Source organism: Carcharhinus amblyrhynchos, chromosome 20 (genome assembly GCF_965287045.1).
Source record: "Carcharhinus amblyrhynchos chromosome 20, sCarAmb.v2.hapA, whole genome shotgun sequence".
Classification (NCBI taxonomy): Eukaryota; Metazoa; Chordata; class Chondrichthyes; order Carcharhiniformes; family Carcharhinidae; genus Carcharhinus; species Carcharhinus amblyrhynchos.
In genome coordinates, this window is record NC_137343.1 from 18,741,242 (window position 1) to 18,768,501 (window position 27,260).

Here is a 27,260-nt window from a genome sequence, read left to right on the forward strand (position 1 = left end):
AGGGCATTCCAGGAGCAGCACCATGCAAACCTAAAAACAAAGTATCAACCTGGCAAATATACAATACAGGATTACATGTGTGCCACACTTCATGAGTAGTAATAGACAGAACTAAGTGATTCCATAACCAGTGGATCAAATCTAAGTTCTGCCACTGTGAACTATAAATAGTGTGGACAATTAAAAAAAACTCACTGGAGGAGGTAGCTCCACAAATACCCCCATCCTCAGTGATGGGGGAGCCCAACACATTAATATAAAAGATAAAGCTGAAGCATTTGCAATAATCTCCTGAGTGAATGATCCATCGCCGCTTCTTGTAGAGATCCTTAGCATCACAGATGTCAGTCTTCAGCCAATTTGGAGCAATTGGGAATTGGAGCAAAGCTCTCCATTGATTGGAGTCATACCTAGCATAAAGGGAAATGGTTGTGGTCAATTGCCTTAGTTCCAGGACATCACTGCAGGAGTTCTTCAGGGCAATGCCCCAGGCCCAAACATCTTCAGCTGCTTTCTCAGTGATATTCCTTCTATTATAAGGTCAAAAGTAGGAGGGATGTTTGCCAATGACCGCACAATGCTCAGCATCATTTGAGACTCGAGAGATACTTGCAAATGCAGCAAGACCTGGCCAATATTCAAGGAGGACTGACAAGCAAGTAACATTCATGCCACACAAGTACCAGGCAATGATCATGACCATGTCCAACAAAAGGAATCTAAGCATTGCACCATGACATTCAATCCCTGAATCTCCCACTATTAACAGCCTGGGGGGTTGATCAGAAACTGAGCTGGACTGGCCATATAAATACTGTGGCTACATGAGCAGGACTAAGACTGGGAAGTTTGCAGTGAGTAACTTACCTCCTGTCTCCCTAAAGCCTGTCCATCATGCGCAAGTCACATCTCTGGATGAGTGAAGCTCCAACAATGCTGGAGAAGCTTGACGGCATCCAGGACCATGCAGCCCACTTGATTGACACCTCATCCACTAACATCCACTCCCTCCATCACCGGCAGCAGTGTTTGCTATCTACATGCTGCACTGCAGAACCTCATCAAGGCTCCTTGGACAGAACCTTCCAAACCCATGACCGCTACCATCTAGAAGGACAAGAGCAGCAAACGCATGGGAATACCAACACCTGGAAGTTCTCTCCAGTCATTCACCATCCTGACTTGGAAATATATCCTGTTCCTTTACTGTTGCTGGGTCAAAATCCTGGAATTCCCTCCCTAACAACACCGCAGATATGCCTATACTACCAGAATTGTAGTGGTTCAAGAAAGCCATTACCACCGTCTCAAGAGCAATAAATGCGGGCCTAGCCAGAGATGCCCACATCCCAAAAATGATTTTTTTAAAAACTTGTTAGTCTGGTTAGAGATTGCATTAAAAGTAAAAAAAGAGGGAATTATCGTCCAAAAGAATTGAGACAAAAAGTAGGATCTTTTGTCAAATGTTATGGTTGTACTGACTCTGATCCCTGCTTTCTGGCTGTATGTGCTGAAACATGAGGTGAATACAAGTAAGACTTTTAAGCCACCCTCTCCCCTCCCCCGCCCACACCCATCACAAAATAATAGGGTACCATACCTAGCAGAAGTTGCTGGCAGGTTGAATATTGTGTTTATATTTGTGTAAGCTAAGAACAAATGTAGGAAGAAAATGGAGTACATAGAACATAGAACACTACAGCACAAACAGGCCCTTTGGCCCACAAGTTGCTCTGATCATATCCATACCTACCACGCCTATCTATAACTCTTAATCCTATTACTATGAGTAATTTGGCAAAAAGCTTCCTAATAGTACTATGTATCAGATTGTTACTGCAAGATTATATATGACAAACTTGCTTTTTAACCAGCCTTGTATATATTTCTTATCTGTGTTAATCTCAAACACAATCTTCCATTGCATGTGATGCCTACCTATACTTCAGGGTGCAAACACAAGAAGCAACTCATATTAATAAACCTTGCCAAACTTGCACTTCCCAAGGGCTTCACACACCAAATCATTGCAATACAACTATGATTCCTTATTGACACACAGGATGCACTTCAGATTAGGTACATGACAGACCGTTGTTGACTTCTTATACTTTAGGATGTGCAGTCGTGCATATAATGAGCTGTGTCATGCATTTCAGGAAGAAAGGAGATAAAAGCATTGACCATGTTGCCTAATGGATCAGACAAAGCTTTGATCTGTGAGTAGTACATTAACTGAAATTGCAGTACTGGCTGGCAATGACTTAAAAGCAAAACATTGAAAGCTGTGCCACATCTATATTATTTGATCCAGATGGCAGAGGTCTGTAGCTGGTACCCTGTTGACCAACAGGAAACAGGCAGTTGTCCTTGGTCACTGACAGATGTTGTATAATTCTGAATGTGATCCGAGATCTGCCATTTTCTGTCATCCTTCATTGATTTTGTTGCAACTAATTCATGAAGTGTTTGAGGCACTTTGGGAGCAAATATAACTTGGGCCCTTAAAATTAGTGTTTTTTGTGTAAGTGAATTGTTAGTGCCACCATGTGGGTCTTAATCTGCCAGTGTGGTTGACTGTTCCATTGTCAAACCTGCCCCATTTTTGTTCTACTGAAATCAATGGAATGAAAGCTGGACAAATTTTACAGTGAGCAGATGACCCAGTCCAGCAGATCATTGCCCATTAGATAGTTATGTGAATTTACCCTGAGTGTTGAGTTTATGTTAGAAGTGAGCATTTTTCACTTTGTCAGTGCTGTTAGCTGTAATGTTATTGCCGGTCATTGCTGGGTTGTGTGGAGACTGCTCTCAACAGGCTTCTAGGGCCGTTTTCTTTTGCAACATAGGCTGTATTTTTCCTGCCTAGATTATGTCATCCATCTGATTGTTCCTCTATGCGACATGGCCTCTGTTGCACTTAGGTTGAATGGATCCCATTATCCGTGTCATAAAGTACTAATACTGTAAGAACTTGCGTTTATGTAAATTGCTCAGTGTTTTCATTCAAAACGTTGCGGACACCTGAAATTATTGAAAAAGTAAGTCATTTAGCGAAAACCTAAATTGGTTAAATATAAACAGTGAAAACCAGAAAGATGCCCAAATTCTTAGTCCCTTCAGGTTACTAATTATTTTATGCAAAGTAATGTAACCTTGGAGGTCATTGGTACGGTGAGTGGAGGCCCTGTCATTGAGCCAGAAACTCTGGGTTAAAATCTGATTTCAAGACATGATGGCCAAGGAAGATGTATTCAAAAGATACAAAAGTCTGAGGTCATGTGCCAACCAACTTGAGAACAGTTTCTTCCCTGCTGCTGTCAAACTTTTGAATAGACCTACCTTGCATTAAGTTGATCTTTCTCTACACCCTAGCTACGACTGTAACACTGCATTCTGCACTCTCTCCTTTCCTTCTCTATGAACAGTATGCTTTGTCTGTATAGCACGCAGGAAATAATACTTTTCACTGTATGTTAATACATGTGACAATAATAAATTGAATCAAATTACAATGTGTCCAAACAGGTTGAGTATCAGTTTGTAAATCCTCCCAGCATACTCGGATGGCATGTGATAAGAGTGGGAGAGATTCCCGGTCTGCCTTGTGATGGAAAGAAATTGGATCCTGTCCATCACTACCATAGCTTCAGGACTACGACAAGCATGTGAGATGGCACAGCAACTCTGACTCTGTATGAGTTTGGAGGTGTGGCATTTGGCTGGATGGCCAGAGTGGACCAGATTGGTGTCAACAGCATGGAGCTTAATCCCTGTTTGAATTGGGGTGGATTTGTTCCTTGCCCTATCCATTACGGAAGTTGTAGTGCCATGACTTAGACCTGCCGTTGGGCAGGGAACTCCAGAAGAGGAATGTAACCTGCAGCATTCCTGTGAAAATACTCAAATGCAAGAGAAACTAAATTATATGCTAGATTAGAAAGGTTTCCCTACTGCAACTTCAAATAATGTTTCGATAACAGGGTATCATTATAATAATTAGCAATATTTTTCCATTACAGATCAAAGACTATGAGAAGTTAGACTCCGAAGAAGATCGTTTGTGTAGAAGTCGACAGATCTATGACAAATATATAATGAAAGAATTACTGTCCTGTTCGCATGTGAGTTTGCTTTTTTTTAAAAAGGTACAGATTTATAAACTTTGTTAACATCATACATCAGGATTTGAATACTGCATTTGTTTCAGATATGAGATATGTAATGCCATTTATACTATGGGATGTAAGGAACTGTTCATTGGACAGTAAACTTTTGGGCCATCCTCAAGACTGCCATGATCCTGCCACTGATCCTTGACACAGACTCCTATGATTCTTTACACAGATTGAAGAATCCATCCTTAACTCTGGTCCCTTCCTGATCCCAAATATTTTTTTAAAGTTTATTTATTTATTAGTCACAAGTAGGCTTACATTTACATTGCAATGAAAATCCCCTAGTCGCCACACTCTGGTGCCTGTTTGGGTACACTGAGGGAGAATTTAGCATGGTCAATTCAACTAACCTGCACATCTTTGGACTGTGGGAGGAAACTGGAGCACCCAGAGAAAACCCATGCAGACACAGGAGAACATGCAGACACCATTCAGACAGTGACCCAAACTGGGAATTGAACTTGGGTCCCTGGCAGTGTGAGGTAGCAGTGCTAACCACTGTGCCATGTCATGATGATGCCTCTCTTACCTGCAGACTTGTAGCATTAACAACAGCTCAAGATTGGCATGCTCTTCTCTGGCAGATTCTGCAGTCTTGAAATGAGACCTAAGGCCCAATATCATGAGAGCTTCAACCTTGCCATTAAGGTGTGAAGTACATCATTACTCCACTCCCCTCAGTTTCCCATCACATCCCTTCTCCAATTTCTAGCCCTACATTTTCTACTTAGAGATGTAGAATGCACGAAAGTGCTGATGAATCCATACAAAGTATTGGTTAGTCTGCAGCTGAGGTCCTGTTTGAATCTGTGGGCATGCATCTATAGAAAGTTTGAATCACGGGGAAGGTGTATAGAATGTTTACTGCAACATTACTTGGAATGGGAGGCTATGATTATGAGAGACTTGATAAGTCAGAATTTATTTTTTGGAGCAGAATAGCTAATGGGAATCCTAACAGTACTATTTAAAATTTTGAAAGAGCGTGAGAGAATAAATAATGAAAGACTATTTCCATTGGGTCAGCAAATTGAAAACAACAGGACTTAAAGTTAGCATTCTGTAATGCTAACTTTAACGACTTAAAGTTCTATTCCTTATAGGCAGGTGGTGAAGAATTGAACTGGAGCCTTTTTTTTACACACTAACAGCTTTTATTTGCAAAAATACTTGTCACAAACATGCTCATACAAACCCAACCATCACAGTTTTGTGAATCACTGACCCACTACTTGAATACAATTAAACAGTTAATAGTTGAATAAGGTGCTAATGTAGATTCGATCCTGTTGCAGCCTTTCTCCAAGCACGCTGTGGATCATGTGCAAACCCATTTGGCCAAGAAACAAGTGCCTCCCAGTCTCTTCCAGGTATGTTCTGAATATAATAAGAACACAATTTATTTTATATAGTATCTTTAAAGTAATAAACATCTCAAGGTTCTTCCCAAGGGCAATATAGAGTAAAATATAACATCAAGCCACATAAGAAAATATGTAATTCAGTTGACGTAAAGCTCAGCCAAAGTTTTAAGGAGTGTTTTAAAGGAGGAAAGCGAGGTAGCAGGGGGTGAGGTGGAGGGAAGGAATTTGAGAGTTTAGAGCTCGGACAACTGGATGCACAGACACCAATGATGGAGGAATTAATATCAAGGGTGCTCAAGAGACGAAAATTAGGTGATGCAGAGATCTTAAGAGTGTTGTGGGACTGGAGGAAATCACAGAGATAAGGATTAGTGGCATCATGAAGAGATTTGAAAACGAGGATGAGAAATTTACTTGACTGTTTGCTTGAATGTTGGTCAGTGAGCATAGACTCTTGTGAGCAGGAACTTGTGCGAGTTAGGACACAGGTAGTGAAGATTTACATGGTCTATCTGGTTAAAAGCAAAAGGCAACTTATAGGAGCCATATATGCCTGAAAGTACATTCATTAGTTATGCTAACCACCCTGAGTTAACATTTGATGTTTATTCCAACTACTGTAAACTATGTTGCATGTCTCATCCTTAAGACCAGATTTAATGACGTACTGATCTAAGATGCTGCTTTTAGACTAGGTGACATTGGAACTTATAATGCAGTACCTGGTATTAGGCCCTGGTTATGGATTGCTGCAACCAATTCAATGCACAATACCCAGTGCAATACAACACAAAGAACCATAGATTGTGAGCCCTGATCTCATTAAGGACCCAATTGGGTTGGACTTCAAAGGCACTCAGAATATGAGTAGCACTTAAAATGCCTGCATCCCATATAAACATATTTTACAGGTCTTCCTTAATTTTGGACCTTAGCTTTGAAAGTAATCAAATTCACTTGGGCTCACTACATATTTTTTGTATCTAATTTTCCATTCATTCTGGTGCTTTTGTGCTGTCTAGCTGTTTTGAATTGAGACAATGTAATACCGTCTTTTAATGCTGCAGTCGATCTGGAGTTGCTCTTTATTTTACTGAATTTTTATTTCAGTGTTTGATGCCTATATGGGTATTTTAGCAGGCTTCTCTATATACAGGTCTTAATGGAACAAGATATTAGCTATTGAGTTACAATCCATTCTTCCACTGTCTTCTGTGTAAACAGGACCTGATAAAAAAGAGGTGCTGACATAGTTGCATAGAGCCCTGGTCAGATCGTAACTGAATTACTGCATTCAACTTTGGGCACTCCATCAATCTCAGGAAAGAGATTCAGCGTAAAGAATTATTCAAAACCTTAAATGGTTCAATTGTGAAGACAAGTTGCATAATCTTGACTTTTCTTCCCTTGGATTTAGAAGGTTAAGTGGTAATCTAGTAGAGTAGTTTTAAATGATGAAGGGACAGGTTTCATACATAGACACTATTTCCTCCAGTTGGAAAGTAAGAACAAGAGAACATAATCTTAAGACAGGAACCATTTAAGAATGAGTTGAACAAGCAGCTTTTCATACAAAGGGTTAAGGAAATATGGAATTCTGACCCCAATGACTATAGATTTTGGGTAACTTGGAATTTTTAAGACTTGAGGTCTGTAGATTTTTGTTGGATAAATGTACCGAGGAACCTGGAGCAAAAGGAGTCATTTTGGAGTCATATCAAAAAAGGAGTCATATCAAAATGCATTTTGATATAAAGCTCTTTCAGAATTTAATGAATTGTTAAACAGGTTCAAAGGGCTAATTGGTTTACTCTTCCTCCTATGTTTCCTTGGGATTGCATGCGATAACATCTGGCAGGGTCAGTATTGTGTTCTAGGACAAGCGAAGACAAAAAAGCCATTGGTTATTTGCTGACAAATATCAAAAGTTAAAGTAATCACATTATATCAAAGAGGGACACATTTGTTGAGTTTACTCCTATTCCTCATAGTTTTAATTTTTTAATAATACATACATTCTTATAATGTTACAGTAGTCCTGTGAATAGCAAAAAAAGTCCTGTATAAATGGACTACAACCTTCATTTGTTCATATTTATATCAGTGCTTTCTCACCTTTAATTTGCATATGTTTTGTTATCTTTGCGTCTTTCTTCTCTCATGCCATACAACATTCACTATCCAAAGTGCTTGAAAGGTGGGATCAGTTCTGGAAAAATCCCAGTTCAGGGAGCATCTATGAGTAAATGTTTCCACCTGGGTTGCCACTTTTCCCCCTTTTATAGTGCAGTTCTGCCCCTTTCTTCCCACTCATATCCTCACACTACAGCTGGCAGAACTTTCAGTCCAAATTCTCACTTCTCTACTGTGTTTTAAAGCACTGTGCATTCTTTTTTGCTTTTAACTGCTATGCAATGTCCACCAACTTTATAAAGAATTGTTGCTAAACTGAAGGGACATTTCTGGAGGTCCCGACTTCTTGTTTTCCTTAAAAAAGTGTAAGAGTAGAGTACTGTGGTTCATTATGAAGCTTTCACAAATGCACAGCCACCTCCTATAACATTAGTTCAGTCTGTGGACATTCCAGCGCCAACAGCCTGTTCATTATCAATTTTTAATTGTTATTTCTTTCTACCAGCCATACATAGAAGAGATCTGTGACAGTCTACGGGGGAAAATTTTTCAGAAATTTATAGAGAGGTAGGTTCAGTTCAAGTGTACTGGTCCTTACATGGCTAGCTGCTGGGTATATAGTGTTTATGAAGGCTATGTGCTGTGTAATTGCTGTTTAGGGAGTGTTATGTGCTGTGCAAATATTCTTTAGGGAAAGGTACTTGCTGTTTGAATGCTGTTTATGGCGAGTTGTGCACTGTCCAAATGTCATCGATAAAATACTACTTGTGATTTAAATGTTTTTTCTGGAAATACACCTGTATGAATGCTGTTTATGAAAAGCTAAAACCTATGCAAATGCTGTTTATAAAAGGATATGTGCTGAGCAAATGCTCCGTATAACAGGGTACACACTGTGCAAATAATTGACTATGTGCTGTGCAAGAACTGTTTATAACATAGCATGTGCTATGCAATTGCTGTTTATTAGGGCATGTGCTGTGCTATAACAGGATAGGTATTGTGCCCATGTTGTACCAATGCTATTTATTTCAGAGCATGTGCTATATGACTCTTGGTTTTAACAGTGTAGGTGTTGTGTGAGTGTTGCTTATGCAGAGTATGCACAAATGATTGCGGTTTATAAAGTATAAGGATGGGATTTGACTGCTGTTACCCACTGTCAGTTATTGCCCAAGGTCACATGAGGAAAGTAGCAGAGGATGATGTTAAGTAGTCCAATTTGAGATATCTACTTAAGGAAAGAAAGGATGGTGATAGAAAATATGGTGAGAAATTATGCAAAACACATATAAACCTGATGATATTAGATTCAAGGCAATTTGTCAGACCTCTGCTTCCAACACTTGAGTGCTGGAGCAATATTTTTCAGTTAACTGCTTGAATTGATTTCATGAATGAAAACTCTTGCCGGTGTGCTTTAGATATAAAAGACAAAGAAAGCTTAATATTTGATTTCCACTCTGTGGTCAGTGGCCTGATATCACTTGGAGCAGCCGTTGTGTTATGGGCACCTTCAGTGCTGCTAAGCTAGTAAGGCTGAAACAAGAACTGGCCCCAGATTGCAATGGGATAAGCCTGCTGGACATTGTGTATTGGCAGTAGAGAAGAGAAATATTGAGCTTGGCCAGTATGCCCTCTATGGGTGGCATCTAGTGCTATTCATTGTCTAGTTCACACAGAAATGTCGTTTTGTTCTCAAGCAAATGTCAACTATATTTAATCTGAGCTGCAACAGACCTTTGAGTTTACTGCCTCCATATCTCAAGTTCGACAACGATCCAGGGACTTCTCACCAGTTTTTGTCTTTGATTTCTTTTGCAGTGACAGGTTCACTAGGTTCTGCCAGTGGAAGAATGTAGAATTAAACATCCATGTAAGTACACTGTTTTCTTTTGAGTCATTTGTAATATAGTTAAAATGTGGTGTGCAAGTTGCATTTTACGTAGAGTTCATGATCTGCAACTCTGAGCGTTTGACCTGTGAACTCGTGGCAGTGTTATTTTGCTGTCCAGTATAAAATTCATGGATGTACATTTTTATATTAAGTGCAGTTTTGTGCTGCCATCTTTCAGACAACATGCTAACCCGAGCCCTGATCTACTTGTTCATTTGGATATTAAACATTTCCTGATGCCATGAAAGAGCAGGGAAATGTGATCAAAATTCCTACTGAAGCAACACTATCAAGAACAGATTAATAGGTTATTTATCTCATTTCCGCTTGCAGGATCCTATTGTGCATAAAATGACTGATTTATGTTTGTCTATATAGCATTAGTGACTATACATCGAAGTAATTCATTGTATGTAAAATAATTTAGGACATTGTCTGACATGACAGGGTCTATAAAATTCAAGTCATTACTCTAGTGATTATTTAATTGCATTCCATTTGTGCAGATTGTGCGGAAAGTCCTCATTTTGTGCTATAAAACTGTGATTATTGTTTTTGGGTATTGTCTTCAGAAAACTGTTGCAGGATGAATTTGAGTTTATTTGTTGTAAGCTCATAAACTCCTTCCAGACACAACTTTATACTGCTTATATGAAGTGTCAGACTCAAGTTCTTGGAATTCCCAGGGTTGTTTTAAATTTAGCATCCTAATTCTGTGGCAATTTTATCTTTGACCAGTACTGATATCCATGTTTTTACTGTCTGTGGGCACATTGATTTCTTATATCCACTGGCTGTCAATCGTTAATAGCAATATTGTTTCCTGCCCATCTCAGGTACCATTACTGAGTTTGCCACAGAGTTCACTTTTCACCAATGTTCCATCATTTGTTAACGTACCTAGAAGCCAATTCTGCTTATCATCCAAACCCATCCTCAAGGAGGATGGGCACTAGTCACTTGTTAGACAGCTGATAACTGTGAGTTTTAACTCTTTGCAACTGCATCACAGGCTAGTATGCAGGTACAGCAAGTAACTAGGAAAACAAATAGAGTATTGTCATTTATTTTGAACGGAATTGAATGCAAGAGTGGACGGTTATGGTTCAGTTATATAGGGCTTGGTGAGATTGTAGTAAGTCCTCAGAGCCCCTTCTCCAAAATCCCTCTACTTTCAAGTCTGACAACAGTGTACTGAGTGCTTTCAGTTTGCAATCCACACTAGGAGTCCCAAAGGAACTGACACTCCCAGTTAAATACAAAGCAAGAGGCCCCCCGATTGGCCCATCAATTTGGCCTTTAATCAGGGACTTCATATTCTAATAGGCCCACCTCAATTGCCTGATTAAAGTCATTACACAGATTGCAACCAGAATACTGTGTACAGTATTGGCCTCTTTATTTAAGGAAAGATAAAAGTATGTTAGAAGCAGTTTAGGGAAGGTTTACTCGGCTAATGCCTGGAACGGGTGGGTTGTCTTCTGAGGAAAGGCTAGACAGGCTAGGCTTATATCCGTTACAGTTTAGAAGAGTAAGAGGTGACTTGATTGAAACAGGTAAGATCTTGAGGGGTGTAAGTGAATGTGGAAAGGATTGTTCCTCTTATGGGAGAATCTAGAACTATAGATCACTGTTCAAAAATAAGGGGTCAATCCCTTATGATGGAGATGATGAAATTATTTTTCTGTGAAGACTGAGTCTTTAGAATTCATCCTCAAAAGGTGGTGAGACACAATCTTTGAATATTTTTAAAGCGAAGGTAGATAGATTCTTGATAAGCAAGGGGCTGAAAGGTTATCAGGTTAGGCAGGAATGTGGAGTTGAGGTTAAAATCAGATCAGTCAAGATCTTATTGAATGGTGGAGCAGGTTCGAAGGCCTTCCTCTGTTCCTAACTCATATGTTTTTGTGAGGTATAATAGATACCAGCAGCAAAACTCTCCATATGAATACTGAGACTATGAATACTGTCTCTGATCGATATTATGGAGCCTACAACTTCTAAGTGGATTGGTTAAAGACTTTTAACCTACATAACACATTCCACTGACCTTTTAACCTCTAACAGATGAGTCCTAACCCATTTAACTGAATGCCATGTAGTAGTGCTTGTTCCAGACTCAGAAACTGACTTTACAGATTTTTGTTTCAAGATTACTGGGCTTGTATGCCATTGATTAGCCTAAAGCGACCCTGTAAACTACAAATGAAGACAGCTTTATCCAATTGAAAAATAATTTCAGATAATTTCTGTGTAATTGCCCAGCCTTGCAGGTAAATGAAATCCACTGATCCTGTTTCATCTCCCTAATGATCCTCTTAGCCTAACAAAACATTGAATCATAATCTACTTTCACAGTAGCTCTTCAATGCTGTGAAGAGCTTTCAATTTTATTTGGAGCCTTTTTCCATCCACCAAACAACTCCAGTTCCTTTTACAATACCCACAGCAAGAACCTACTTAATGGACGATTGGCCAACAGATTGTGCTTGTTTAAGATTTTTGGTGTAGAGATTGGATAGTCAATAGTCACATGATAGGCTACTCATTTCATACACCTGGCAGCCCCACAAACCTGGTCCTAGGCTTTGTGGCCTAATGGTTCAGAAGAAGGCCTGACACTGCGTGCTCAAATGTAACTTGGCTGAATAATAATATTCTCTTTGTTGCTGTGTGTCCTGGCAATGTGATGGCATGACAGCCAAGAACTCTATTGCCAGGAAATGAGTATTTATTTGATTAATGGACAATAAAGAGCGTGCAAAGCCTTTCATGGTCAATTGTAGTGTAACTTTGAGGCCTATTTTGATTATGCATAATTGGTGAATTTTGGAAATGAAGCAGGGAACACCACTTATAAAGGAATATGCGTTGCCTTTGATGCTCAAGGTGGTGACATTTTCCAGTCACTTAACTGGAGAATGAGCAACCAGGGAATAATTCTAGAAAATTATTAGAATTATACCTATAATGTTACAGAGTCTTAATAGTCAGCAAATGCAGATTTTGTGGCTATATGTCTGGATCTCACAAGCTAGGAATGATTCAAGGATCGTCCATCTTTCTCAATGCCAGCTGCAATGAGATCCTGCTAACTCTTTTGAGAGAAATGCACGTGCTTCCACGATGAAATGATTGTTGAAGTACATCAAGTGTGATGGCTGATACAGTGCTGAGATAAGCAAAAGGACAATCTATACTCATGGCTAATGATCAAGTTTCCATCCACTCCCCTACCCATTAGTGACTTTGACTGAGCATGACGTAAAGGAGCCGTAGAAAAACTGAAGTCAGTGGGAAGCGGGGAGACCTCTCAACTGTTCAGATTCATACCTTGCACAAAGGAAGATGATTGTGATTGTTGGAAGTCAATCATTTCAGTTCTGGAATATTGCTGCAAGAGTTTTTTAGGGTAATGTCCTAGATGTGATGGCACACTTGATGGTAAATGTCAAGCTGCTCAAATCCCAGAAGGGGAACTTGAAACAGCTACCAAAATGTTTGTTTCTGCAATTTGTATTACATAAGAAGAGGTTCTGAAATCTGAAAAATGATGGGGGCTATTCTCCCAAAGAAAAGTTCTAAGCATTGAATTCGTGGGAAAACTGGTGTAAATCACGATTGTGGGAGTTCAGACTCAAATCACTGTGTGCAATGCAGAGGCCACAATTGTAAAATATCACCAAAAGCTTGGGAGCAGGGCCTATTCATGCCAGAGTCCAACAGTCCCAAGCCTGTGCACCTGCGCTGTCAGCTTGCATTTTGCTGGCCAGCTTGATCACTGGCCCGCCCGGGACCCCTGCAGTGCTGCCCCTTCAGACTATTCCTGGGAATTGGCCGGGTGCCCATGCCCAGGGGCGCACCCCCAGCTGCCCAACCCCTAGGGTGGCCCCAGTTGCCCCCTCTCACTCCAGCAGGGTCTCCTGCTAGTTTCCCGAAAGTGGGGAGCTACTCTAAACGCTGCTGGAGGAAAATTGTACTGGCAGGGTTGGAGATGCTATGGGGCCGGGAGACATCAGTCCCAGGCCTGATGATAACATTTAAATTACATTCAACTAACATTAAAATAACTTACCTGCTGTTCACGCTGGTTTCCAATGTGGTCCTGACCAGGCTGGGTATCTGTCATTGGGAGATGCATGTGTGTCTGGAACGCATGCAATCGGCGCAAGTATGATTCTCCCGGCCCAACCTGCCAAAATTAACGGGTCAGTATGGGAGAATTGCAGCTGATGCATCTGACTATTTGTGATGATTTAATAGTGAAGTAAAAGTTTATTAAACAAAAAGAGGATTACATTTAAAAACAACAATTGTTTCATATAGTAATGATATCTTAAAACATTCCTAGACAATCTTAATTTAACTACCTTCAGAGCTAACCTTCTCCTTATCTGACTAGCAACTTCTTCTTGTAGATTTTAAAATTAATGAAAATCCAGTAACTTCTACCACACAGGACCTTTAATTTCTCTTGGGGTGTCTCCTGATGTTTGCAGAGCTAGTTCTTCAGATCTGACTTTGTTCGCACTGTTTAGTTGACCAGCTATTATGGCTGTCTGCTAAGATCTAAAACAGTTACCCACAAAGGTTTCAGTGTCACATTACATACATTATTCCTTTTTGATTTCTTCATTGTCTGAAGAAAAGTAAACTCACTCTTACGTCCGTTCACTCCTTTGAACAGACGAGGGGATGGCATTGGTACACGGTTTTGAAATGGTTTTCTTTTATTGAACAGAAATTAAAATTAACATGACAAAAGTAGGGAAAAAAGGCAAACTTGGGGCTGGCTTTTACAGCCAGTCACTATACAGAGACTTGAACACACTGATTTCTCAAACAAACGCACAAACACACCAAAATCAACAGTATATCTCAACCCATATCTCGTTACTGGAAATGTTTTCCACAAGCTGTCTCTGTCTGGAGAAACAAAACCTTGCGGCTGCAGTTTGCCTGCTGTGTATCCTTCAAGAGTGTAGTCAATTTTTAGCTAACCCAGCATCCCTTTTGAGTTTTAAAATGTAGTCAAGCCAGCGTTAGTTAACCCCTACTGTAGAGCATTTAAATGTAATTGCAAATGCAGCAACATCTTAAAATGAAGTTGTTGCATAGACTGAAGCATGATGTGGACCTGGTCCTGTCTGGAGACAATACACATCTCTTTCACCTGTGCTCAGTGCTCCTTCTACTCACATTGTTAGCCACTTTAAGACTTGAATAGCAGGTTAGGTGTAAAGATTTGCATTCTAATCAGTAATCTGTAAACTGACTGTGCTGTTATGTGCTCTGTCTGAGGCCAGAACTTTTCATTCACCTGTTGAAGAGGGAAACCTCAAAAGCTTGTGAGTTTACTATCAAATAAATCGGTTGGACTTAAACCTAGTGTTGTCAGACTTCTAGACTGAAGCAGAGATATGCATGCATAGTGTTTCTCACTCACTCTGTACTGACTTTTAACGATTGACACCTTTTTTTTACAACCAGTGTATATTCTTCTTTGAACCACAATCCATTCAAATCTACCCTGTTATTGCCTTATATAAACACCTGTTCAAAGTCTTCCCATGCTCGTTACCATATCAAACACACATTGTCATTTCAGATTCTCACAGTCAAGCTGTCTGTTGCTTCAATCACCAGTCGCACATCCCCAGCAGTTCAAAAGATAACAAGAATATTATCAGCAGAAAAATATTACAATTTATTGGGTTTTCTTGACATTAGCCCAACCATTCTCAACTGCTTTATCAATAACTTTCCCTTCTTCATAACGTCAGAAGTGGGAGTGTTTGTGCATGATTGCATAATATTCAGCACATTTTATGACTCCTCAGAAACTGAAGCAGTTCATGTCTATACATAGCAAGACTTGGACAGTATTCAAGTTGGGATGATAAATTGCAAGTAACATTTGTGCCAAAGAAGTGCCAGGCAATGACTGTTTTCAACAAGATAGAATCTAATCACTGCCCTTGATATTCACTGGCATTACCATTGTTGAATACCCTTCTGTCAACATTCTGGGGGTTGCCATTGACCAGACACTGAACTGGACCAACCATATAAATACTGTGGCTACAAGAGCAGGTAAGAAGCTAGGAATTTTGTGCTAAATAAATTACCTTTTGACTCCCCAAAGCCTATTCACCATCAAGGCAGAAGAAGTCAGGATTGTGATGTAATAGCCTCTACTTGCCTGGATGAATGTGGCTTCAACCACACTCAAGGAACTCAACACCATCCAGAACAAAGCAGTCTGCTTTATTGGCACCCAATCCACCGCCTTTGGTGCTCACTCCCTCCACCACTGATAAACAGAGGCAATATTGTGTACCATGTACAAGGTGCACTCCAATTAATGATAAAAGAAGTAACAGAAACTTGAGGAAAAACCTTTTCATGCAGCAAATGTGTAGGATCTGGAATGCACTATCAGAACCTGTGATGGAGGCAAGTTCAATCAAGGCATTCGAGAGGAAATTGGATTATTATCTGAAATGGAAGAGTGTACTGGGTTACAGGGAGATGGCAGGGGAATGGCGTTAAGTGAATTGTACATTTGGAGAGTCGGCACAGAAATGACGGATCAGATGGCCACCTATAACATTTCTGTGGGATTATTGCCTTTTCTGGAAAAAAATTTGACAACCCACTGTCCTGCAGGAACACGATTTTGAGTTCACTCATTTGAAAACATTCTTGAGTTAATGTGTTTGCCATTAGGCTGTTCCTAGCCTTAGAGTTGATCATTTTTCCCGGGATGAGATATACCTTTGCTAAGAGTTTGTTAGTTAGTTTACTCCTGGAGTAGAGATCTGGCCATTTTCATGAGTATTTTACAGTAAGGCCCAAACACTTGTAAAGACAATCGTTGATGCAGATTTGATCCCACAACGGAATGGTACTGTTCAAAGAATGTTATGGAGTCCAATCCCTATGATTGTGTTAGCAGAACACCACTGAGCTCAAGAGAGCACCCAAGGCATATCATGACCAGGGTGCTATAAAGTTCAGCTAAACATTTTATGAAAGAAAGGATTGTGGTTGTTATTGTATATTTAAGAAATATTTGAAAGCAGTTTACATTTAATGTGTTACCTTAAATGGGGAAACAAAGTAGCCATATGTGCACAGCAAGATCCCATAAGAAATAATAACTTCCCGCTCATCTTTAATGGATCTTTAATGTCTGCTCCAAAACTCCAGAACCTTATCTCAACTCAAAGGATTGGCACTTCTAACAATGCTAGCACTTCTTCAGTACTACTCAAAAGTTTCAGCCTAAATTATATGTCCAAATCGTTGGGCTTGAAAATATATCCCTCTGACACAAGAGGCACAGGTTTTGTTAACTGTGTAAATCCGTCATTTAAGCACATGCTATGCGGCTGCACTTGTAAATATCTATACACTATAAGTGCATAAACAGCTTGGCTTGGATCACCGAATTGCTCTATTATCCTGTAGTTATCTCTATCATTCACTAATACTCCATATACTTCAACATACTTTTCTATATATAAATACAAGTTTTTAATACCAGTTTTTGATGATGCATGGTTTATGATTATCCCATTATTGATTACATAAATAATCCTTTCTAATAATTATCTCAGTATTACACTGAAACAGAATACTTATTGCTTATAAGTGCTATCACTAAAAAATATAAAAGATTCACTCTATAATAACTGCTCCCTGTTAATCTGTGATATATGTAGTTTATGTTTCCCTCAAACAAAATATCTTCCCTATGATGTACTTTATTTCACAACATGCAAACACAGAGGTTTAGCGGTATAGTTACAACCTAAATAATACAATCAGAAAGTTTCACAAGCACTAATATTTGATTTAAATAATTGCAATAGCAAGTAGCTGTGTGAGTAGAGACCAATTTTACCCAGTTGAAACCAGATTGTAACTGAGGTCAATCTCAATGATGAACTGACTCACTTTACTTCCCCTCTGCTCGCTGATTAACACTTAACATTTTTGTGGGCAGCTGAGGGTTCACCTGAATCTTGTATAAAATGAGGTCCAATGATGTATGTAAGACAGCAATAACATTGTAACAGATTATAGGGAAGAGAATTTATCATGGCAACTCTACTCATTTAATCAGGGTCAATCAGTTCTGATAAGTACTAAAAATTATATGGGCCAAAAGAAGCAAGAATGCTCTTCCTTATTCTTTAAGATTAAGTTGTCTGCTGCTGTACTAGCCCAGAGCTGGTAAGCTAATTCAGAATGCCCTGTTCTGGATGTGAAGTTCATTGCAATGCTGTCCTTGAAGTTGACTAAATTGCTGTTTGTAGCTCATGGCCAAACCAACCTGTGCCCTGAAATTAGATCACGCTATTGTGTGATCCAAATGAATATATCTCCCATCGGGCAGGTAAATAAAGAGCTACCATAACAAAATTATGACAATGTGGATTCAGATTTTTTTTGCATTAAATTGTAATTACTTATGCCTGTCCCAGCCTGTGGGAGGGAGTCACATTAGATGCACCCAACTAAGCTACACCTCAATTGAATTAGCATAAAGCCAGATTTTCTGATGTTGCAGTAAATCTTGTCCATTGATTGCAGCTGCAGGGAATAATATTTGTATTTATTGAAGCATTTAGGAAGTGGAAATGTATTCAGGTAATGTTGTAATTAGACAGTGGTCAGAACTTGGTCTTATTGCTGAGGTAGCGACAGCAAATCGGCAAGAATTACCAACTTATCTGAATCAACAATTAATTTGTTGTCTTTCACATTGTTTTATATGCAACTGACATTTTATCGTATGCTGATATAAAACAGTTATTGAAGGCTTATATGTTCCATGTTTCATTCCATGTCCTGCTTGCCTTGTAATAACAGCTTCTATTCTACTTTCTCTTCCGAAGTTATATTTTGTGTCCCATGACATTTCTTGAAGTCATACCATTTGCATTACGTAGGAAGTAATTATCCTGCCTTGTATAACTTCTAGTGATAATCTTCCTTTTTTGCATTAGCTCATAAAGTAACAACCTCTGTCTTGGATTACATATTGCAGTAATACGTTCTGAGAGAGTCAGTGCAAGTTCACTTTAAAAGAAGGTCTGAGCAAAACAAGCATATTTATGACACATTTTCTGACTACAGTTGTTGCTGGGATTGCACCTATTTAATAGCCTGCCAGCCTTTTGGCAGAGGTCAAGTGTAGATCAACATGCTGCGTTTGGTTGAATTCATTAGGTTACATTTTAGCTTCAATTGAAGCAATTTTTAAAAGTGGCATCTTGACCGTTTGGCTAAGATGCAAATGAGAACAAGTTTGAGGGGGAGCAATGCCTACTCCACTCAGCATGGATCATGTAGATCAAGCCCAAGACAGGAGGTGAGAGCCCTGTCTTGTCAGCTTGGATCGGGAATGTCTCAACTTGTTGAGACTCTGAATTGGACTTGATTTGATTGAATTGGAATAAAAACAGAAAAAATAGCATGCCTGTGTGTTTAGGCCATTCAGTACATAGGAATAATGATATTTCATTTACTTTGCAGCTAACAATGAATGACTTCAGTGTACATCGAATAATCGGAAGGGGAGGATTCGGCGAGGTATATGGATGCAGGAAAGCTGATACTGGAAAAATGTAATTTTATTCCTAGTTTCTCTGTTTAGTTCCATGTTTACTTCAGTATGCTGACATAACAGGATAGCACAGTAATTGTGGTGTATTGCATGGAGGATAATACAGGGACTGTAGTGTGTGACTGAATAATATCTAGGCTGAAGTTATTACAGATAGATTAAAATACAGGTTGCCCTGCATTAAATACAGAATAATGTATAAGTGGAAGTGTGTTGCTTAAAAAATAATGTACGGGCCAGAGGTAGAGTGTCCATAGAATCCCAGCAGTGCAGAAGGAGGCCATCCGGCCTCTCCAAAAGAGCAACTTAGCCTGACCCAACCCTCTGCTCTATCCGTGTTACCCCGTATTTACCGTGGCTAATCCATGTACCCTACACATCTTTGGAATGTGGGACTGGTACACCCAGAGGAACCCCTCACAAACACTGGGAGAATCTGCACATTCCACACAGATGTTCACTCAAGGTAGGAATCGAACCCGGGTCCCTGCCACTGTGCCGCCTATCAAATAATACGAAGGCTAGAACATACCCTGAAGCTGTCATGTACAAGCTTTGAAACATTTCTTCTCTTTACAAGCAGTTTCTTCTGATTCCCATTTGAGGAGTCAAAAAATAACCTGCTCACAGACCTGTGGCTACCACTGTTTCACCATCTGCTTCAGCATGAACAAAAGCATAAATGGTGCCATGGTTACAATTTTAGAATTATTCCTTGCTGCTCTTCCACCCTCATATTGGTTCTACATTTTGCATTTGACAACTCAGCAGAGATTGAAAACCAGCAATGTTTGAGCATCTATGAGTGAGAATTTTATGTAGCTGTATGGTAGGAAGCCTGAAGCTATTAATAAGCAGCCAATGCTTATTTTGTGGTTTAAGTTTGTGGTTTAGGTTGTTAGCTGAATGTTTGTTTGAAATTTACATGCAGGTATCTAAGGAAAAATAGTCTAGCACTCGTAAATATATTGTCATATTTGCCTAATTGTAGATCTTTTGCCCAGGAAAAATGGTATCTCACTGAGCCCTGCGCAACAGATTCTGTCGACCAGAAAAATGATTTGTTAGAAACCTCTGTATTCTTTAGGGTGACACACTTGTTCCCTCACTAGCTTCTTGACTGCAATCAGTGGTGTAATTCTGCTGGAGCATGCTGGAGTGTTTCTCTGGCACCTTCACTTCCAACGGATTACAGCCCAACTCCTCCTGGATAATCCCAGTTTCTCATCCCCAACCCCACAAAGCCCATCTTCCCACAAACCCCAGACAGTCCTAACTCTTTCCCCCCCCACCCCTCCCCCCAAAAAACAAAACCCAGACAACCCTGATTCACCCCTAGCTTGGACAGCTAAGAATCACCCCAGACAGTCTAGACTCAATCCCACCTCTCAGACAGCCTTGACTCTCCTCAACCCCTACTCACTCACTCCTCCTCCTCCTCCTCCCCCCCAAAAAAAAAGCAAACAGCCCAGACATCAACTCCATCTCACTCTGAACAGACTCAATGGACCTTGAGCTCAGGGGACATATCGGGAACTTGGCACAGCTGCCATGGAACCACGTTTCCTGGTAGTCTGCGGCTGTTGGGTCTTTTGCACGTGCATTGGCTGGCACAGTTTATCTTTTGTTGCCCCTCAGGCCAGGGGATAGTCTTATGCTTGCACAATATAAAGAATTGAAGGGCCCAAACATTGTGAAAGTACAGGTCAGGTAACCTGAGCAGAAGCTCAGAGGTGGCCCACAGAGCAGGACGCAGCAAGGCGGACAGGAGAAAGGTCCCAGAATATTTAGAAGTAGCTCTAACGTTAAAGAAAGCTCCAAGTTAAAGAGAGCTGCAAAGAGAGAAGCAAAGTGGGCTTGAAAGAAGCTGTGAAGATCTGAGGAGGTAGCTGAAAATTGGTGACTCCTTACTGCCTTTGCAGCAGTGATGTTCTGCTGAACATGGCCCAATACCTGAACATGTGCTTGAAGGTGAAGTTTGACTGTACATGGAGATGCAGAGTAATTGAAAAACACTAAAGTCATGTCGCTCTTGAACAACTGTTAAGCACGTTGCCCTGCCAAATCCTTGTTGAAGAACAATGTTTTTGCTGTTTATTGTGCCTACACACCCTGTCCAACATAAAGGCATTAATTCAGCCAGTGAATCAAGGCAATTTTCAGGTCATTAAATGTAAATTACAAAAACAGTGATGATGAAGATGACAGTGAACCTGGTGGAGAAAGTAGCCAAGTCCATATTATTAAGATGTGTGATGGGTTAATAGATGCATTGGAACAATGTGCATTCAAAAGTGAGTTAGAAATGTCAATCCAAAAAATAAAATCCAACGTTATGAAACAAAATACAATGTTGATGCAGATGAAGCTGGAAGAACTATCCAATAAGTCTCCCATCAGAGTAAATTGACTCTGAACCCTCTCCTACAAGCAGAATCAAAGATGATGCCGCAGGTGGGAACCTAATACAGGTATCCTGTATTTATTATTCTGTGATGCATCTTACTTTTCTAGCAATTTTATTAATTTTGGACTATAGTCAGCCTAGGCTTAGGCTATTGTAATGTTATTAGGCCTACTCCTATCTGTACTATCCAAAAACCAAAATGATCTGAAATACAGTCAGCCCCGAGGATTTCGCATAATTGATGCTCAGCCTGTAAAACGCTGCTTAAACACCAAAAGACTAATGATTCAAAATACCATACGGTTCAAAACAAAATGCCTATGCCTACCAACACTAATATTTTTCACTTAAAAGCATGGGTTACTGATTTATGGGACCTCAAATGATTAATATTAAGGAAAATAATGTAATAGTACATTTAGAAATGATATGCTTAACGCATGTTCTTAAAGCTCCTGCGCCTCAAAATTTCCCACTACACCACTGATTGCAATCAATGAAATCTCCAATTGTATAACAAAGAGTGTAATTGTGGGAAGTTAATTTGGAGAGAGGGCAGGGAGGAGAAAATTGAAAACAATTACTGACAAACAAGCATTCCTCTATTTGGCGCCCAGAGATTTAAACTCACTGCTGTTGGGGATGCTGTAACGTGGATCACCCTGTGTTTTTAGTTTGGAAGGTCACGTAGCGGTTAGAAACCCTGTATCATGATGTCTTTTTGGCTGAGGAGAGAGGTTTTGCCAGTTATGAGTCCAATCTACTGAGCAGAGAAAGGTCACAAGGGTTCATGTTGGTTAAAGGAAAGACTGGTTTCTAAGTTTTCTGCCTCCCCCCTTAAGATCATGCTGATCAGTGCTTATTGCCTAATTATGGGATGGAAGTATCACAAGAAATCAAAGTCCATGATTTTCCAAACTATAACATTCTTATAAACACAGAATAAAGAAAATTACAGCACAGGAACAGGCCTTTCGGTCCCCCAAGCCTGCACCGACCATGCTGCCCGACTGAACTAAAACCCCCTACCCTTCTGCACGTATGGTTCATGACACGAAAGCTGAGTTAGACAGTGTGTCTTTGTTAAACCATCAACTCTGGTACAGTTAAATTGTATGATTTTTCCTAACAGAACAAGAGGTTAAATAGCAACCTGGCATTCAATTAAAATTGCAATGATTGGATAAATCAATAAATGAACACCAACTACATAGACATTGAAAACTAGCTTTTAAAATCTAGCTTTAAAAAAAAATAATGTTTTATAAGAATTGTAGATAGTAATTTTTTTTCTAATTATTTAATAAGATCAGAAACATGATGAGGGACGCCATTCAGTCAATCTAATTGATGCTTACAAAAAAGCCTACAATCCACCCATAATGGTATCAGAGTTAGTACCTCATCCAATTTAACTGCACCAGAGTTGATGGTTTTAAGAAAAAATGCAGTGTCTAATTCAACTTTTGTGTAATGAACCATACGTGTAGAAATGTACCATATTTTATTGAAAGATGCGTGGAGTACATTGGAGTACATGAGTTTGGAAAATCATGGACTTTGATTTCATAATCTTGTGATACTTCCATCCCATAATTAGGCAATAAGAACTGATCAGCATGATCTTATGGGGAGAGCAGAAGACTTAGAAACCAGTATTCCCTTTAACCAACATTCCAGGTTTTAATCACTCTTTGTGCTCCTGGTAATAATTGTCACTTCTCGGCCTTTTGGCTAAGATCAAGTTTAGTTTCAACATGCTGTGCTTGGTTGAAGTTATTAGGTTACATTTCAGCTTCATTTGAAGCAATTTTTAAAAGCAGCATCTCAGCCTTTTGGCTAAGATGCAAATAAGATCAAGCCTTGAAGGAGGAGCTATGCCTACTTCAATCATGTAGATCAAGCCCAAGACAGGAGATGAGAGTCCTGTCTTGTCAGCTTGGATGGGGAATGTCTCAACTTGTTGAGATTCTGAATTGGACTTGATTGGATTGAATTGGAATAAAAACAAAAGAAAAAAAATTGTGAGTTTGTTAATTTTTTAATCAATATTCTTTTGTCTTGCAGTTGTGGTTGACTTTGAAATAGTGCTCAGGATTGCCTGCTATTTTAATATCTTAAAATACATCTTTATAATGTCGCCTCTCACATACACATATAAAGCTGAAGTCAGAGCTTTTTGGCTTTGTAAGTTGCTGCTCTGAAACTAGCGATAAGTCTGATCCCATGTTTCTCTGCACCGTATCCATATCTTCAGTGTTTCCATTGTGCCTCAGTGACTGAAACTGTAAGCATTATTCCAAGTGGAACCTGAACAAAGCACTATACAGCTTCAGCATAACAATCTCAGACTCGTGTAATACTTAGTACTTACAAAGTTCAACAGTCTGCTATGGAGGGTTACTCTGTTCTAACCTCCCATGGTAAAAGCCAACACAATCCCAAGAAGACCTCATTTCCTTCCTTGCTTTCCTCACCCTGAGGAGAAATCAACACAGTTTTAATAATTTATTATTTTGTTCTGGGTGGGTCATGTTTGGCTAATAGTTGAAAGCAATTTGCATTTTGTTGTGTTGCATGTTCAGGTGTGAGTATGAATAGTGAAGGAATTGACTGTGATCAAGTTTCTCACCTCCTTTTGCTTTCAATCTGTACCTGGCTGCCTGTGCTTTTTATCTTGGTGAATCATGCTGCTCTGTAGTGTGGCAGTGCGTGTAATTATCTTTTTTTTTGTTTGCAACTTTTAGGTATGCCATGAAGTGTTTAGATAAAAAGCGAATCAAGATGAAACAGGGAGAAACGTTAGCCCTCAATGAACGGATTATGTTGTCGTTGGTCAGCACTGGGGTGAGTTCAGATGCAATTTTGCATTGTTGTTTGTAGAAGATGGTGCATTTTTGTATTTGGCACTGGTGAGCTCATTTATGTAAATGATCACAGCTGGAAAAACAAGTTTGATCTTGGATGATAAGGTGATGGGAGGGGGTGTGGGGGGGGTGGGGTGGTGAGTGTAGATCCCTCTGACTGGGACAGCCTCACTCCCCTTAAGGCCTGGTGACCAATGGACCACCCCTTCCCCTAACCCTGGGATCCCTGCCGATTACTTGCCCTCTGGGTCCCTGGACATAGTTCCAGACGGCTTCCTGCAGTGCCACTTCCATTCGCTGCAGTTTTGTACCTGGAGAGACTGTCCAAAGTGGGACTTCCTCCCAGGTGAGTGCGGAAGTCCTGCTTCAATCAATACTCTTCAGAATGTAATATGGCACTGGGGCTTCTGGAGTCGACAAGGATGTGTTCCTCACTGACTCTAAATTCTGGCCTACATCTTATTCTGACTAAATTAGTGTCACCTGTCCAGAATCTTTGGAATTGTTCAGACCTGAATGACTGGGTGCCAACATGACAGAAAACACTCTTGCATTTGGTTCCAGTGCCATATGATTATATTCTTCCAACCTCTCTTGATAGTAAATCATTTAAGATGCTTTCATTCCACTTCTTCAATTTGGCCTCAAGATCAGATAATGGTAAGCTAACAATATCACATTTCCCCAGCACTGTCATTCCTTCTAATTAACAGTGCAATCTCACCCAAAACATTATTTTTTGAATGGGAACCTGTATAATTTTCTCTTTATGTGTGACTGAAAATGTCTGATATTGCAATATGGTAGTAAACATAAGCACTACATTATGGAACATAAATTCAGATTCTGACCCAATCAGCCGACATAATAGAGATTTTCTAATGAATTTACTATCAAAATCTAACATGAGATAGTATCTGAAGGTCATGGATTCAAAATCACTGGGAAAGCAATTCAAGAGATGAAATGAAACTTTCTTCACACTGTTGGTTGTTAAGATGCTACTGAAAATGTGGTTAAATTAAAAAAATTTTAAAAGGAGAGTTAGGCACATACTTCAGGATGAGGAATTTGCAATTTATGGATGAAAAGCTAGTTCATGGAATTAAACATTGCTGGCCTCTTTTTGTGCTGTGAGTTTCTATGATTCTGTAGAAAGGGAAAGACTTCCCCATATGCCACACATCTCAAATGGATGGTAGGCAAAGGTGAAAGGTGAATCACCTCTCTGTGTGACCAGAATAGAGTGTTATTGACAAAATCCAGCTTGCTCCTTGTCCTGGGTGATGTACTTTAAAATAATATATGACAACAGAAAATTAATTTGCCTTCAGTTTTCTATTTCTTTCCTGAAAACTGCTGGCATTGTGTATGGTTTCATGGACATTACCTGTTAGTGCTGTTGGAAAGCTTCCCAACAGAACCTCTTCTGATCTTCATCCATTATCCACATAAACTCATATCAAGTCATGACATAGCAATTGGGAATGGAAACAGAGGTTAGATTTACTCCTCCTACGACAAGGAATCCCATTGTGGTACTCCCAACCGCAGTCCTGAATGACAAATCGAGAATCAAAGCTGAGACCTTTGAAATCATTTTATGTAGTTGAGGCACAGGTCTGTCCACTTTCCAACAAAGTAGATTTTTTTAAAAGGGGAGGAGAGATAAGTTATCTGCTACATACAAAGCTAATACAAATAAATATTTTCCTGTTAAGATTAGGGGTTGAATTTCCCTGCGCTCCTGTTGAGGCGGCTTTGGAGCAAGGAGCGCAGGAGAGGAATCAGTGAACCATGTAGGCATGTAAGCAATATGATGCTTCTTGCCTCCAGGCAGGTTTTCCGGTGTGGACTGCCTGTGAGAATCAGCAGTCCGTTCCACAGAGGTGAGCAATCAATTGATCCAATTCTGGCCCCAATCAAGGGCCATTATATCACCCCCACTGAGCTTTTCTGGACTCCACACTGAATCCTGAATTAGGTGACCACCTGTGGCAGTTCAGAGCCGCTTCTCAAATCCCCAGTGATGGACCCTCAAGACTAAAATATGCATAGATGTAGCCATAGTCATTTCTGTGCACTGGCTCCCCCTTTATACTGATAGCCCTTTCAGCTCTGGACCTTTCTTTGAAGATGTTCTGTAGCCATCTGTCTCCGTTTTGAGATACTCTTACAGCCAGGATATTTTGGATGTTAGAGTTTCCCTTCCCGCCATTGGTGCTAAAAATGCCTCTGCCTATATTGACTGCCCTGCAATCATTTCACGTTATAATGGCTGTTAATTGGCAGGAGACAGAACTTCATCCTCTTTGTTAGGAGGAAGCCCTGACTCAGTGAACTGCTATCCAATCACACCAATCTGATTGGCTGGCAGGTCTCTACTCCCTGCAGTGCCCAAAGCTGCAGCGAACAGCATTAGGATGCAGCAGTCCCCAGAACCTAAGTTCCCAGAATCCAGGACCAGGTTGGGATAGATAGGTGAGCCCTAACAGGCTTTGACATAGAGGATTTGGGACGTCAGAGGAGAGGGATGGGGAAGGGAATCTCTGCAGGGGTAAGACCTTTTTTTAGGGGGATTGTGGTGTCCCACATTAAAAGGAAGCTGCTGATGGAGGCCCTCACTCCCAAGGCCTAAACAAGGTTAATTTTCAGGCTTCACTCCCTACCACTGAATTCCTCATGCCAGCCTGGAAATTGAGGCTGGGCAGCAAACAATCCTTAAGTAATTGGCCATTAAGGGCCTCAATTAATGCAAGGCCGGGTGAGCTGGCCTC

General features: G+C 40.0%; 1 protein-coding gene across 2 annotated transcripts in view; it reads left to right on the forward strand.

Moving 5' to 3' along the window:
- grk3 (G protein-coupled receptor kinase 3) overlaps nt 1–27,260 on the forward strand; it is a 247,370-nt gene that overhangs the window by 151,490 nt on the left and 68,620 nt on the right. For both annotated transcript variants that reach the window (XM_080208191.1, XM_080208192.1), the window contains exons 4-9: nt 4,023–4,124; nt 5,474–5,548; nt 8,181–8,242; nt 9,500–9,551; nt 19,119–19,210; nt 24,364–24,463. In XM_080208191.1, the coding sequence (XP_080064317.1) occupies nt 4,023–4,124; nt 5,474–5,548; nt 8,181–8,242; nt 9,500–9,551; nt 19,119–19,210; nt 24,364–24,463 (483 nt within the window). The remainder of the gene's footprint in view (nt 1–4,022; nt 4,125–5,473; nt 5,549–8,180; nt 8,243–9,499; nt 9,552–19,118; nt 19,211–24,363; nt 24,464–27,260) is intronic.